We start from the raw sequence: 14,296 nt of genomic DNA, 5'->3' as shown, positions 1-14,296 counted from the left end.
AATACTCCATCTATGTTGGATTCTGACTCCCACACGGGAACTCCAGCATTTAGAAATATCTTGGGTCTCTGGATGTATGGAAAACCTGCAGATTTGCATCAAATCTGAGGATAAAGCCAGAACTGGTTTGTATATATCATGGCAGAAACGCTTTTCTTCTGAAATGGAAAGTGGGAGATGAGATTGCAGCATTTTGTCATATATATGCCATTCTAATCTAATGAATTTTTTGGAAGACGTTTGTCCCTTGTCTACCAGTCAGATGTATGTATGTACCATTGTACAAGTACCTTTGGTCCAGCATCTCCCACGCCTTTTGGGCCTGCTGGTCCTGGGGGCCCTGCTGGTCCTGGAGGTCCCTGGTACAGCAGAGGAATAAAGCATGTCAGTAATTGTCATAAAGGAAGAGTACTTGTGTTCTTCAGCAAAGAAGAGAATTTTAGCAATAGTTACTGATCTCTTTGGTTTTGCTGTATTTTGCCAAATTCTTCACATTTTTGATGTGTACTCAGCAACAATCATCCTCAGTCCCAGGTAGACACCTGAAAAGACTACCAGAGTGGTGGAAAAATAGTCCAGCCCTTGACTTAAGAACATCAGAGTTGTTCTCATCTCAGAAAAACTAGTGAGAAAGCAGACATAGCTCCACGATTCATACACTGCAGACGTTACACATCTGGGATACCAGAGCTAACCCATCTAAATTTGGGGGTTGGGTAACCCTAACATTGGTGTATTTGAGTTTGATAATCTGTTCTCCTGAACTCCTCACTCAATCTATCACAGCCCCTTCAGCTGCCCTTCATATCGTTGGATGTACCCCCACCCTCCCTTCCAGCATTCATAGGGCAGAAGTTTTTGCCCCATCATGCTACAAAGGCTTAGCTACATACATCTTGTCTATGTCTGCCAGTGGTTTACAAAGTTGGTCTTTCCAGATCACAGGGCATGGAAAGGCAGCCTGAAAAGGGGAAAGATGCATGCTACAGCACAACAGAACCTTCACACATTTTAAGGACATGTAAAAACACAACCAGCTGTTCTTGAGGCCTTAGACTGAGTTGCAGAGAAGCATGACACTTAAGGCAGCTGCAGATGGGAACCCTAGAACAGACATGATTTCAGGAATACTATTGCAGAGCAAGGCTCTTTTTTTTAATTGTCTAGTCACTAACAGAAATGCAGGAAGCACATACACCTAAGTTGTAGTCTTCCGGTGACTGGGCAGACTACAACCAGCATTTGTATAGTTTTATTAATCCATGGCTACCAAACAAGGCTTGTCTTGAATTCTTCGATTAATTAGAAATGAAAAGTTTTCAGCTGCTCACTGACTTCTTTTATTTTGTATCTACCTATACTTCTTTTTCATATAAACAGGTATCTTAATTTGTAAAGCTTAAAACTTCAGTTCCTATGAGGCATTTTAAGGCGTACTAAAAGTTCTTCAGTCATCTATTTGCATCACTGCCTTCCTCATGATTGCCTTTGCATTTGCTTTTCAGTTTTATATGGGATGATAGTAGGGTTTTTTAATTTGTTTGCCTGTCCTCTCTTTAATGGGTCTGGGTCCATTACTGGCACTCCTTGACCCTCCAAGGAGTCCTGAGCTGGTCTAGTGTCCCTACATGCTGTGAAATGTGTCAGGTAAATGGCATTATACCAGGAATTCTGAGTGAATGCCTTCTGAATTAATTCTGATCCCAAAGGATGTTCCCAGGATCAGTTTGAATGACAGGAAATTGGAGCTGAGCTGTGACTTATTTGGAAGCACTCAGGTTCCACCTCAGTGTATTTGGGAGTGCATTTGTGGTTGTAGTTTGAAATAAAGCTGGATTACAGACATAAAGAAAATAGTGCTAATGGAGGTTTGACATGTGGTGGTTGAAGGATGGCATCAGTATTTTCATTTTCTAGTGGAAGGTTGGTCAAACATCTGTGTGGCTTTGGATGACTGAAATTTAGGATGATATGCCCTTGTAATGGAATGTGCCAGCTGGAATACTCAGGCATTAACCCTCTCTGGAGCTACCCATCAGAAAAGCAAGTGGGGGGAAAATCTTCAAGAAGAGGATTTAAGCCCCAGGTACGAAAAGCAGCTTAAAAACCAAGGAATTGAAGGCTGAAAGATTTGGCCAAACAGATGTTATTAGAGATCTTGAACAAAGAACAGTAAAGAACAGGGAGGGAGAGGAGGAGGGAAGAAAAATAATTCAAAGCAGTGATTATAGCACAAATGTATGAGCAGCCATGAAGATTTTGATGGAATTACATGGTACCCCTTTCACGATGCTGAAATGAGAACAGTTTATATCTGGTTCTGACTGCCTGTAGAACTGGCACTGTATTTAGGACAGGAAAGGATTTCAAAATATATATGAAATATTTAAATTATCTAAAGGATGAAAGAGAAGATTAATTGCACTTAGTTAAGTAACTAAATATTGAGTTATCACATAGGAATTTTCTTTGTAGAACACAAAGTACAGAATTCAAATTGTACTTACAGCTTCACCTTTGTGGCCATCGCCTTTTGCTCCACGGGGTCCAGGTAGGCCAGGTAGTCCTCGGTTACCCTAAATACAAAATAGTAAGTCAGGTATTGTGCCAGTAACTGTCATGATGTAACAGATATTAACAGATATGTAAGGAAACCATTTAATATCCTTTTGGAAATATAGAATAGCAGTTACCAGCTCTTGCAATTTGTTCACAAAGATCAGAAATTTTTGTGCTTTTTTATTATTGCTTCAGTTGATCAAATTAAGACTTCAGAAAGAAAGGAGTTCTCATTAGGAAATTATTAATTTCTAGATTTGCAGTTGCAGAGAGAAATATTCAGAACATTAACTTTATCTTAAGCCAATACAAAATTCAATTTATTTTTAAAAAGTTAAACATTTATGACTTTGGGGGTAAGTCTGGACATTTGAACAATGAATGTAACAATACTGAAACATAATATGCCAGCCTTAAGTTATCTTATATTGCACTTTTTGTGGTTCCAGGTAGTCACATTGGTTCTCTCATACAGTAATGCAAAACTGCATTCTAAAACGGAAAGAAGTAAAAGAAAGGAATACAACTGATTACAAGAAATATATAATTTCTCTTAGTCTAGCCTAAAATGCTCTTTATCAGGAGACAATCACTCCTTCTGTTGACTCTTCCACTGACTCCCGCTAAAGATTTGCGCATTTGCAAAACCTCAATGCTTCCTTTCACAACCAGAAGAGAAGCAGATAGCGATCTTTTCCTCTACCCTCATTCCACTGATCATTTTCCTGACATTTAATGAGAAAATTAACTGAGCTAGCAATAGGCTGTTCTTCACAGAACCAAGAAAGAAAACATATTACTTTAAGGTATCCTCCAAGATAGGCTGGCAGTCTGTATTGTAGGTGTTCCCACGTGACAGCACTGCCACTCCAAAATCCTTATTGATACTTGTAGGTCACACATGCACCCCACTCCTAAGCATGGTACGTATATGGCCATACAGGGGGAAGTGTACACTCTTCCTTCGGTCCCACAGAACCAAAAAATGTAAATGGGCTCTCCTGTAGAGTGTTAGAGGGTCAGCTGTTAATATACATACAGATAACATATCCTGAAGAATGACTACATGCAAATAGCAAATATTTCCCCATCTATTCCAGTAAAAATAAATAGCCAGAAAAAAGAAACTACAAATGACTGAAAACTGCTGTTTCATCACTGCATTGTGCCCGTAAATTTCTGCAATAACATAATGCTTCAAGAAACCAAGAATGGAGTCCTAACAGCAGCTCAGGTCTCAGGAGCTGGTATGTCTGAATACAGTGTCCATCACTGGAGAACAAACCGACTCATATTCTAGTTAGATATCCAACAAAAGCAGACTTTGGGTCCAAATTTCCTGTCCTATGAACGTTTCTACCATAGACACAAGCAATCAGATCGTCTTAACCAATTTACCCCTGTCAAGGAAAAACGAAAGAGCTGCTTTGTCCTAAAGATATACCTCACAGGTTTAGGTTAGGTGGTAAATGAGCAAAAAAAGACAAGGTAGACTCAATGTTCTGGCTAAGATGAAACCCTGAAACCACTTTAAGAGGATTTGGGATAGGGATGTAAGCATGCCTTATGCTTAAAGAAATTTGTATATGGTAGGTCACTCCTGTATGAATCTCTCCTATTCTCCAGTCCAAAGGGATAGTTTCACTGGAAGACTTTAAACAGAACCTGACCACCAGATTCAAACTGCATCAGCTTTGGAAGATGTTTCTTCATGTTCCCTAATTTTCAAATGATGGAATCCTGATCCAGTTCTGTGAAAATTTAACTGAGTGTGATTCTAGATCATAAATAGCTTTATAATGTAAAGTCAATTTTACCTTTTCCTCATTCTTAATAACCATAGCTCTTAAATTGTGCATAAAATGAGAAATGTTTTAGAAATGTTTAATACCATTTTTTTTAACACAAAAGGAAACCACGGATCATGAGTTCATCTCTATTTTTACTTCTAATTCCACTGCAGTAAAAAACAGCCAAACAGATGTTTTCATTTAATCTTAACAGACCATTGTAAATACCAAATACATGTTAACACATTCTCTTCTGTAAGAATTGGGATTTTGTCAAGTGGCTGGTTTTGCCATTAGTAACACAGCTATAAATCTACTTAAGTCAAATCTACAGCCAAAGCTGCTATAAGAAGCAGTTCTCTAGTCCAGATTATTTAATTTTAATTTCTTTAATAGCTGAATCGAAAATACACAAGAGATGGCCCAGGAGCAATTCTGTGATTACTGCTTCCCACCATTTAATGGGGTCTGGAAAAGACAATCACAGTGACTCACTGCAAGTCAGTGCACTGGCAACAAGGCAAGTGCCATTGCTGTCACAGATGGCATGCTGAATTAATTCATCTACACTGCCAACCTTTCCAGGGCAGGTTTTAAAGTCATATTTTCTGAAGCAGTAATATAGAGATAGTTGCTTCTACACTCTTTCAAAATAATAACATAAAATAAAAAAGATAAACAGGATATAAGCATAAATCTTGTGTCCATGGCTTTCACTTTCTATAGATATCACCATACGTAAGTAAGAGGAAAAAGTGTAAAATTATTTACAGATGGGATTCTGCATATCCTACAGGACATTGTCATTGTTAAGATAAAAAATAACTGCCAGAATCAAAACCTGAACGATTAAGTATATGACTGGACAATTAAGTGATGTCTGTCACTTCTTTTTATAAGAAAAACAGAGTGAAGTAGCATTCTAGATTATAGACAAAATAAATAAATTTAGAGTTTTTGAAAATTCAAAAATACAAGCTACTGAATGCATGTGGATCAATGTGCATCCTCTGGTAGGTGTACTGGTGGAAGTCTGTCAAGCCAGGAGTAAAGCATTACTGGTATTCCTAAGATGTTATCGCACAAAATTTACTGTATTAAGTTCCTTTATTTTGTACTACATTGTGTTAGGTACACATAAATTAATTGGTCTCTGAATTTGGGTCTATCAACTATCATCCCAAGAAGTGAAACAGTGGAATTGAGTGGAACATTTTATGTGCAGACACGGTAAACATGAAAAAAAGAGGTTTACTAAGAAGGTTCTTGGCTTCAATCTGGAAAGGAGATCACAAGAATGGTATCTTTCCCCAAAACTGAAGGAATTCTTCCTGAACTATTCCCTTATCACAAGTGGCAGAAGGCTTATGGAAAGTTTTGACCCAGATCATGACTGAAAGAAGTACAATATGATATTATAAAATGCACTAGAGGGGAGAAGGTGAAAGCTGCAAAGGAAAAGGAAACACATCCATTTTTTGCAGTAGAGGACATAGGAAGTGTTCTAGGGACTGCAGTTTGCTCTTAAATAATGTAGAAAGGTGAGTGGCACTGTTTGCTAATGATGCCATGTTATTCTGATTAATAAATGAGAGACAGTTCCAAGAAGTTGAGGAAAAACCCTTAAATAATGAGTCATTTGGTGATAAAATATCAGACAAAATTCCATGCTGATAACTGTAAGCATTATGCAAGGAGAAAAAGGAGTCATACCTTTATGTACCTAATAGTCATCCTGCAATACTGTAACCCCTTAAGAAACAGGAGAGCGATAGAATCATTCTTTGAAAAGGTCACTTCATCATTCAACAGTGATCAAAACCCATAAAATTAATCCTTTGTAAATTATTCTATATCCTTTTCCTCTAACTGATTTCCCACTGGTGAGAGGATGGTCCTTGGTCTCACCTTATTCTTCAAGCAGCTTTATGTCAACTCACGTGTACCACAGAGGAGAATTTTTCAGTCTGTGACTTTTACAAAGACTGAAATCTCTGTGTTACCACTGAATCCTCAGTTGAATTTCTCATCTTTCACTTGTGTGTTGATCTTGCCAGTTAACCATTAAAGGCTTGAACAATAAGCACAGAAATCCTGTTCAGACTTCTATACTCCATTCTCTGTGTTGAAGTTAAAAATGTAAAGGATATAACCAAGGAAATCCTATTCTGTAACCTATATGCAAATAAGTACTTCCAAAAGATCTAATTTTTAAATTAATTATTTTGGGTCTTACCTATGTTTTTGAATGTGCAAGGTTGGTAACACTGAAACGTCACTGTTACAATAACTAATACTTCTCGGTTTATACTCAGTAAAGAGCATATTGTCCACACAGAAGTATAAAAGACCACATGAGGTAGCGAAAGGTGGAGATGACTTTGAAAAGCTACCTTCCTAATTAAGATTTTCTGAGGGAAGTTTGCAGGGTGAGATACACTGGACTAATTATTTAATCTATTTTGTGTTTCTTCTTTGAAGATATAGTAAGTTTACTCTTAAAAATAGACTTAACCTGGAATGATGGAAAAGTTGAAGAATTTGTTAGTTACTTTCCTGAAAAAGTTGTTCAAGTGGTTTCTACATTTTCATAAGAGTTTTGCATATGTTTCATATCTCTTTATTTTCCACCTTTTGTTTCAAAAGTCCTACCGTTGGTCCCATTATTGAATTTCCAGGAAGTCCATCATCTCCTGGTGGCCCCTTGGGTCCTGGATCCCCCTACCCAAAAAGAAACAAACCCAAAAACATATATTCATTATTTTTTGTTTTAATTTCTAAAGTTTTACAGAAAAGAATAAATACTCAATTCTTTCTGACAGTGACAATTATTGAGCTAGGTAATATGAACTCAGTATTTCTAGAGAAGCTTTTACTTAATTTTTTACTCTTGATTCTGACCTCTCTTACACCTTTGCCTCATGGTAACTGTGTCAAACAGTTTGTTCTGCCTTGATGAATAACTTAACAGCTTTAGTTTTCAACTGAAGGTTGAATATTATAACTCAGTTTCAGTGGCCAGATTCACCTGTGGCTTCTGCCTGCTTTTGCCCACACAAACCAGCAAAAATTGGTGCAAGGCTGCATAACCTTGTTTCTGCCAGAGCACATAGAGAACAGCGAACAAATTCAAAGACATGTGCTGACACAGACAGAGTATGTTTAGAAAGGCTACAGATGCAACAGTGCAGCACTTCAAAGTTGCAAGCTCCACAGTCTGGCTTTTCTGAAGTCCCAGGAGGAAACTTGAGATTTTCCCTGAAATATTATCCACTACAACCATTTGGTAATATTAGCTCTCTCAGTGGCTTCATGGAAAGCAGTTAGGCTTAGAATTAAAGTTCCTCATGTTATCCCTTTACAGAGCAAAATTTGGCTCCTTCTAGTGTTTAATCTATGGCAACAGATGTTTTACTTTACATTAAGGATCGTAAAAAGAAAATTTTGATTTTCAATGAAACTTTTGCAATTTTTAAGACTAGTGAGAAGGACAGGCAGTATTTCAGGCAACGTTCTCTAGGGAATGCAGGTCAAACATTCTATCAAAACCACCGAGCAGCTGTAACCATGAGAAAGGAATATGAGAAAAAACAGCTATCTGATGTTACTGTCTCCATATTAGTAACAGCATAATGGTTGTCAAGGGAAATAAAACTCTAGTCCCCAAACGTGGGTGTAGCTTAAAATAAATAAATTTCCAATGGACACAACCATGTCTGTCCAGGAGTTAAGACCTCTAGTGATCACCCACTACTACATCAAATACTTAGAGATGTACTAAAAAGACCTCAGACCATGATAACTCCCAGCTCTGAAAAACATGCAGACTCCCTGCATCAGAAATTTATGTCTGGCTTCCCTGCTGCAGATATCAGGATGTTCCAAGAACACAATTACTAGTAATCTGTGTACCTTCCGCGGTGGAGAGGGAAATGGCCATGTGTAGCCTGTTATATTATTGAGCAATTGTCAGAAACATGGGAGATATTTGTTTAAACAAGGAAATTATTATGGAGCTAAAGAGACAAAGTTTTGTATATTTTCTAAAAAACAACTTGCATTTTATAATTACCTGAACTACTTGTTTTCTCACATCAGCCACTGCACATACATAAAAGCCCTGATCTAAAATTTAGTAAAGAGCAAGCTTCAAAACACTCCTACAGACTCCACTGAATTTTGGATTGTGGCCAGTCTGCTATGACAGTGACACGAACTGTATTGAACAGAATCAAATCAGAATGAAAAAGGCAATAGAGTCTACAAAGTTCTTATTTTTCAGCACAAATTTTATCAATAAATAACATTGACTCACTTACTTATCTATTCAAGAATGTCACAGTAATCAGGAAAGTGTGAAGAAGGGAGACCAGTGTAGTGAAACCTGTCTTCATACAAGTTGTGCCTTATAACACGCCACTTATATTTTCTTGCCGTAAAGTTTGGCACATTATTGTGGTTTTTAACCAATATAAGAGATATGAGCACCCCACAGTCCTCGCCTTTCTTTCTTCTCTGTGGTTGCATTTTTACTGCAGGGGTACCCCAAGCTTCTGATGTTCCCTTCTTCTGTCCTCCTCCATGCACAAACAAGTCCAAACCACATCCTAGCCCTCTGTGATGTCCTGTTGCCAGGCTGATGAGTACATTGTATGTACGTTACCTACATGTACTTCTCTGTGGGGGCACATAGGTGTTTAAGGAAGAAGAAAAATAGGGATAAAATTACTTCAGAGTGATAGGATGTACTTTAGTGATTTCTCTAAAAACTATCACCAAAGCTGAAGAGCATCAATTAAAGTTGAAGTTAACTGACATATTTTAAAACCAAGTATTTTATTCTTAAAATAAAAACGGGGTGTTAGTGAATTTTCAAATGTTTTTAAAACCTTCAAAGTTAGTTTTACTGTTGCTGAATCCACTTATTTTACTCAGAACACCAACTCCTATTCATTTCAGGTACATTTTCCCCACAGACAAAATGAGGTGGATGTAGCTTTAACTATCTTGTAGATGACATTTTATTTAAAGTATTAACTACAGGCCAGCTGTTCACTTGGAAGTGACATACATTCATCTCCAAAAAATCTTCTAGTTCAGCATATAACTCCCTGGAACTATACATAGACACATTCCTGCAGGTATTTACTGCCACATTTAGGAAAACTTTAGTCTTTCTAAGAAAATAATGCATAGCAAATTTGAAAAAAGAAGACGTCTAAGTGATTAATTTCACAGGAGGGGCCAAAACACAACAGAAATATAATAAGGATTTTTTTTTTTTTAAAACAAATGGCTTCGGAAGGCAATAACATGTACAAAGTTCAGCATCATGTTAAAGGGCCTCCAAATACTCTCTGTTAATTTTTAGTACTTTTCACTTCTTATTTCTAAAATTCAGTCACCTTTGTTGCTACCAAAATGAATTTTAACTTATATTCTTTTGACAGAAATGTACACTAGAAGTTTTCCCATTTCTGGTCTCCAGCAAACATGTATCAGATAATCACCTTTGGTCCAGCAGGTCCCTGAATAGATGATCCAGTGACACCAGGGGGCCCTCTCTCTCCCGGTTCACCCTGTTACAAAATGGTATCATCTAGATATAAAAATACACTTTCATTTTCTGTGCAAGTAGCAAAAGTTTTTTCAACACTTTATATTATAAAAATATCTCCACCACTTCAGGTGAAAATAGACAATATTTAGGAAAAAACATAAATCAACTTACTGCTCTTGTGAAAGCTGGTCCAAGTTTCATGTTTTAAGTAACTATTGGTTGAACCATGTATTTGATTTTTTAACTTCACTTAATTTTTTGTGTCCAGCTTACAAAGCCAACGGAATAACCAGAACACTGATAGTATTTCAATTTCCTTACCATTCAGAGAGACACTTATTACAAAATAGTATAATAGAAATCCAATGTTTCAAAGTAAAAATTTGTGAAATGATCATGGCTAGAATCACTTGGAAAACTTTAATTTAGCTTCTCAGTGCTCATGTATAACTGTAAGGTCTGTAATTATACATTTACTTATTCTTTTTCTCCTCAGGACTTTTGTGTCATTCAGGACAGAGGGTGGAAATATTTCTGCTTTTCCTTTTTTTCTGTTACATCTCCAAGCATCAGACACTTGAGAAATTTGTACATAAGTTCCATAGATACTTTTATAAGATACAAAGTGAAGGGTTACCCTGGAGGAACAAGCTTACTTTTGGTCCAGCTGGGCCTTGTGCTCCTTTATAACCAATCAGTCCTTGGGATCCTTTTTCTCCTGGGTCACCCTGATAAAAACAAAGCTTTTGTTTAAATCATGGCAAAGCTTCATTCACAACTGCGAGATACACAAACAAGCAAAAACACGACAATAATGATGTCCTTAATCAGAAAGGTATTTAGATGCTTCACTCTAACTGCAGTCTCACTCAGTTTTAGAATCTGCCTCAAATGTCCTACATTTAAGCAGGTGGGAGATAAAAGCATTTGTCTGTCTACTAATACATCTTTCCAGGCTTTTAATTTCATATTTAGATGTCTAATTAGTCACTTAATTTCCTTTAGCTCCTCTTCTCTCCCTGTCAGCATACTGAGATGATTTGCCTCTTCCTGACTTTAATGAAAACTCTGGACTGAATTTTTAGGAAATCTTCACTGCCCAATTAACCTTAGGGTCTATGTTTATAGCCCAATTTTGCTGCACTTGTTCAGGCTAAGGAACACATCACTGTCTCTTAAATCCTTTTAAATCATCAGTTAAAACATAGTTGCTACTTAAAATATAGTGAATGAAAAAAATAGGCCAAAATCTGGACTCTTATAAAATAGGTCCTCCTAGAGACTGTAGTATTTCTCTAGTGCGCATGTCAAGCCATACCTTTTGGCCTACATCTCCTTTGCCAGGGGGTCCTTCCGGGCCTCTTGGACCTTGATCTCCCTTTTCCCCCTAATAGAGATTAGATGGTTAAAAAATTTTCATATGCTAATTTTATTGAATCAATAGACTTATGAGAAACAATGCTTGCATAAACACTTTTCCCAGAAATGTCAGTAAATATCTGTTTGGGTTTTTTTCGCTGCAAAAAATAAAGTATTCTGTCTTCTTAAACCCCTTCCATCCTCCTGCATTCATATTCCTTATTTTGACAGACATCTGTAATAGTGCCATTTGCAATTACATCTATCTTTTGTAGGAAGAATTGCATGCATAAACTCATACGAGGATGATAAATGCTTGCAAAGTTATCAGAAAAGGTCTTGGTTGACCAATTCTAAGAAAAAGAGCTTTTAAGAAGCAGTAATTTTGGGCAACTCTGTAGCCAAAGGCCAATCCAGGCTGCAAATATTTGCCAGAAACATTACTTCAAATAATTCACAAAAAATCCACATAAAACATTCTATTAATTCCATTCTATTCTATTAAGGAACATTATCTGCAAAATATATATACGTAACATAGTACATCAGAATGCCTGTAGGTAATTCAGAAAATGAAGAGTAGGTTAAAATGAAGTTTAAAATTCCATTTTTGATTCAAGTTCTTGGTGGAAGTGCCATTACCAGGGAAATGATCATTCCCCTGTACTCACACTGGGGAAGTCACACTTTTAGTATTGTGTGAAGTTTTGGGCCCCTCACTACAAGACAGACATTGACGTGCTGGAGCGTTTCCAAATGAAGCTGATGAAGGGTTTAGAGCACAAACTTTATGAGAAGTGGCTGAGGGATCTGGGGTTGTTTAGTCTGGAGAAAAGGAGGCTAGGGGCAGACCTTATTGCTCTCTACAACTACCTGAAAGGGGGTTGTAGTGAGGTGGGTGTTGGTCTCTTCTCCCAAGTAACCAGCGATAGGACAAGAAGAAATGGCCTCAAGTTGTGCCGGGGAGGTTCAGATTGGATATTAGGAAAAATTTCTTCACTAAAAGGGTTGTCAAGCATTGGAACAGGCTGCCCAGGGAAGTGGTTGAGTCACCAACCCTGGAGGTATTTAAAAGACCTCTACATGTGGTGCTTAGGGACGTAAGATTCAGTGAGATTTGGCAGTGTTAGGTTTACAGTTGGACTCAATGATCTTAAAGGTCTTTTCTAACCTAAATGATTCTACGATTCTATTACAGAGCCTACTGTTGATAGGCATCAGTGTGGATCCCACTTCTGTGAGACAGCTTCACATCTGCATATAACTGCCATAACATCTCTGTGCTACAACTGCAGGCATCAAGCTGTTCTTTGCACTGTCCTGAATACCCAAGGTAGCTGCTCAGTATTAATATTTCACTTATAATGAATTACAACAACGAAGGTGACAGCACCAAGTTGACCATCAGAATGAAGGCAATATGCAAGGGAAAAAACCCCAGCATTCCCAAATACAAAAGCTACCTGTAACTTCAACCCAACATTTACTTTTAATTCTGATGTTTCCCTTCTGATACACTGGGATCTCCATTTCTGAGAAATTGTAAAAAAATAATGAAGTAGGAACAGAAATGCAACATACTTTTCCACAGTGAAAAGCTTACTGCCTCAGGCTGTAGCTTGTCAAAATGGTATTTGCACTGTCCTTGTAGATGAAAAAAATGTGAAGCTGCACTCTTAATAGATATTTATTACAGATATTCAGATATTTTCTGATTAAAGACCTGGCATCAAAAAATGATGATTTGCTTACTCTGAATCATATTCAGTTCATCAGTTCTACATGTTGGCCAGCTGCTACCCTCACTTACGAGCTGCACAGTAGCAGAGTTTCAAGGTGCCTGGATTCTCAGCAGCAATTCAATAATCAGCCAAAGCACTGAGTTTTGCTCACTCAGCAGCTCATTCTTTTTGGAAAAAGTAAAATCAAAAGTCTCAATTTAACTTACTCTTAATTGACTATTTTGGGCATTCTGCTTCACATCCCTCTACATTTCTTTCCACTGTTTTGAGTTTATGATTCTTTTTCCAAATATGTCAGAGTTTCTCTTAAAATATCAGAATTTCTCTTGGAAACAAACAGCCCTGGTTTCAGTTGTTTGTGATGGTTTCTGTACCAGGCTGGCAAAGTTCAGTCACAGCTCACCACCCTGCTAGGTGCCATGGTCACATCAATTTGAGCATGACTTGTTGGTGTCAGGAAATATCTGAACAAGCTATTAGGAACAGGCTAAAGACACAAGCTATCTGTTTTCCAAGAAGACCGTGAAATTTAACAGTAGTCAATACCCACAAAAGGCAGGGCAGCTAAATCAGTTGCAGATTCAGATGGTAACCTCTGTTAGTGCAGTTTGTTGGAAACATCTCAACTAGCCTAGTCCCTTTTCCCTGGAAAAAGTATTGTCACATGCCCTCCTCCAGGATGAACTCCTTGCCATTGCATACTTGCAAATAATGGTTTGTTCTTCTTTTGTCTACACATTCTACAGTAAAATTGTATATTTTTATATATTTATAAAAATATATTTCCTTACCTTCTTCCCTGACTTCCCAGGATCTCCCTGCACCCCTCTCTCTCCTGGGAGTCCTGATAGACCTATATCACCCTTAAAGAAAAATAAATAATTATGTATGCATACTTCAATAAATTCTTTATTCTATAAAATGGATCTAACAGTATGTTGAAATATTAATGAATGATATACAGTATTTTTGCTCAAATTAAGGTTGTTATTCCCAGTAAGTAAAAATTCTATAAAGCCAGTCATTTTTTTTTCTACTCATATAATCTAAAATAAGTATTTCAGAATTCTTTCTAAGCTCCCCACCTGCTTCTTAAACCTTGGTTTTGTATTAAATAAATTTACATTTATTCAGTGAGTACAAACATGATAGAATGCTGTTTGTTACCTGTGCACAAGAACAATATGATACAAATGTAATTTACTTGCAAAGTCAAACATCTGGGAGTTAAGGAATGATCAGCCAAAAATGCCTAAATGGAGTTGCTGACTGGAGACTAACACCTT

The 14,296-nt window shown here is 37.2% G+C and overlaps 1 protein-coding gene across 1 annotated transcript in view; it reads right to left on the bottom strand.

Annotated features, from left to right (window-relative positions):
* The window catches only part of COL28A1 (collagen type XXVIII alpha 1 chain), a gene marked incomplete at both ends in the record, with an annotated part of 75,661 nt that overhangs the window by 32,623 nt on the left and 28,742 nt on the right, over positions 1 to 14,296 (bottom strand). Inside the window, 7 exons of the mRNA XM_081996504.1 lie at positions 291 to 359; positions 2,508 to 2,576; positions 7,002 to 7,070; positions 9,860 to 9,928; positions 10,566 to 10,637; positions 11,228 to 11,296; positions 13,802 to 13,873. Coding sequence (XP_081852630.1) covers positions 291 to 359; positions 2,508 to 2,576; positions 7,002 to 7,070; positions 9,860 to 9,928; positions 10,566 to 10,637; positions 11,228 to 11,296; positions 13,802 to 13,873 — 489 coding nt within the window. The remainder of the gene's footprint in view (positions 1 to 290; positions 360 to 2,507; positions 2,577 to 7,001; positions 7,071 to 9,859; positions 9,929 to 10,565; positions 10,638 to 11,227; positions 11,297 to 13,801; positions 13,874 to 14,296) is intronic.

Source organism: Phaethon aethereus (assembly GCF_964289735.1).
Source record: "Phaethon aethereus genome assembly, chromosome: 2".
In the NCBI taxonomy this organism is placed as follows: Eukaryota; Metazoa; Chordata; class Aves; order Phaethontiformes; family Phaethontidae; genus Phaethon; species Phaethon aethereus.
Note: the sequence above shows the minus strand (reverse complement) of the source record. Positions and strands in the feature narration are given on the sequence as shown.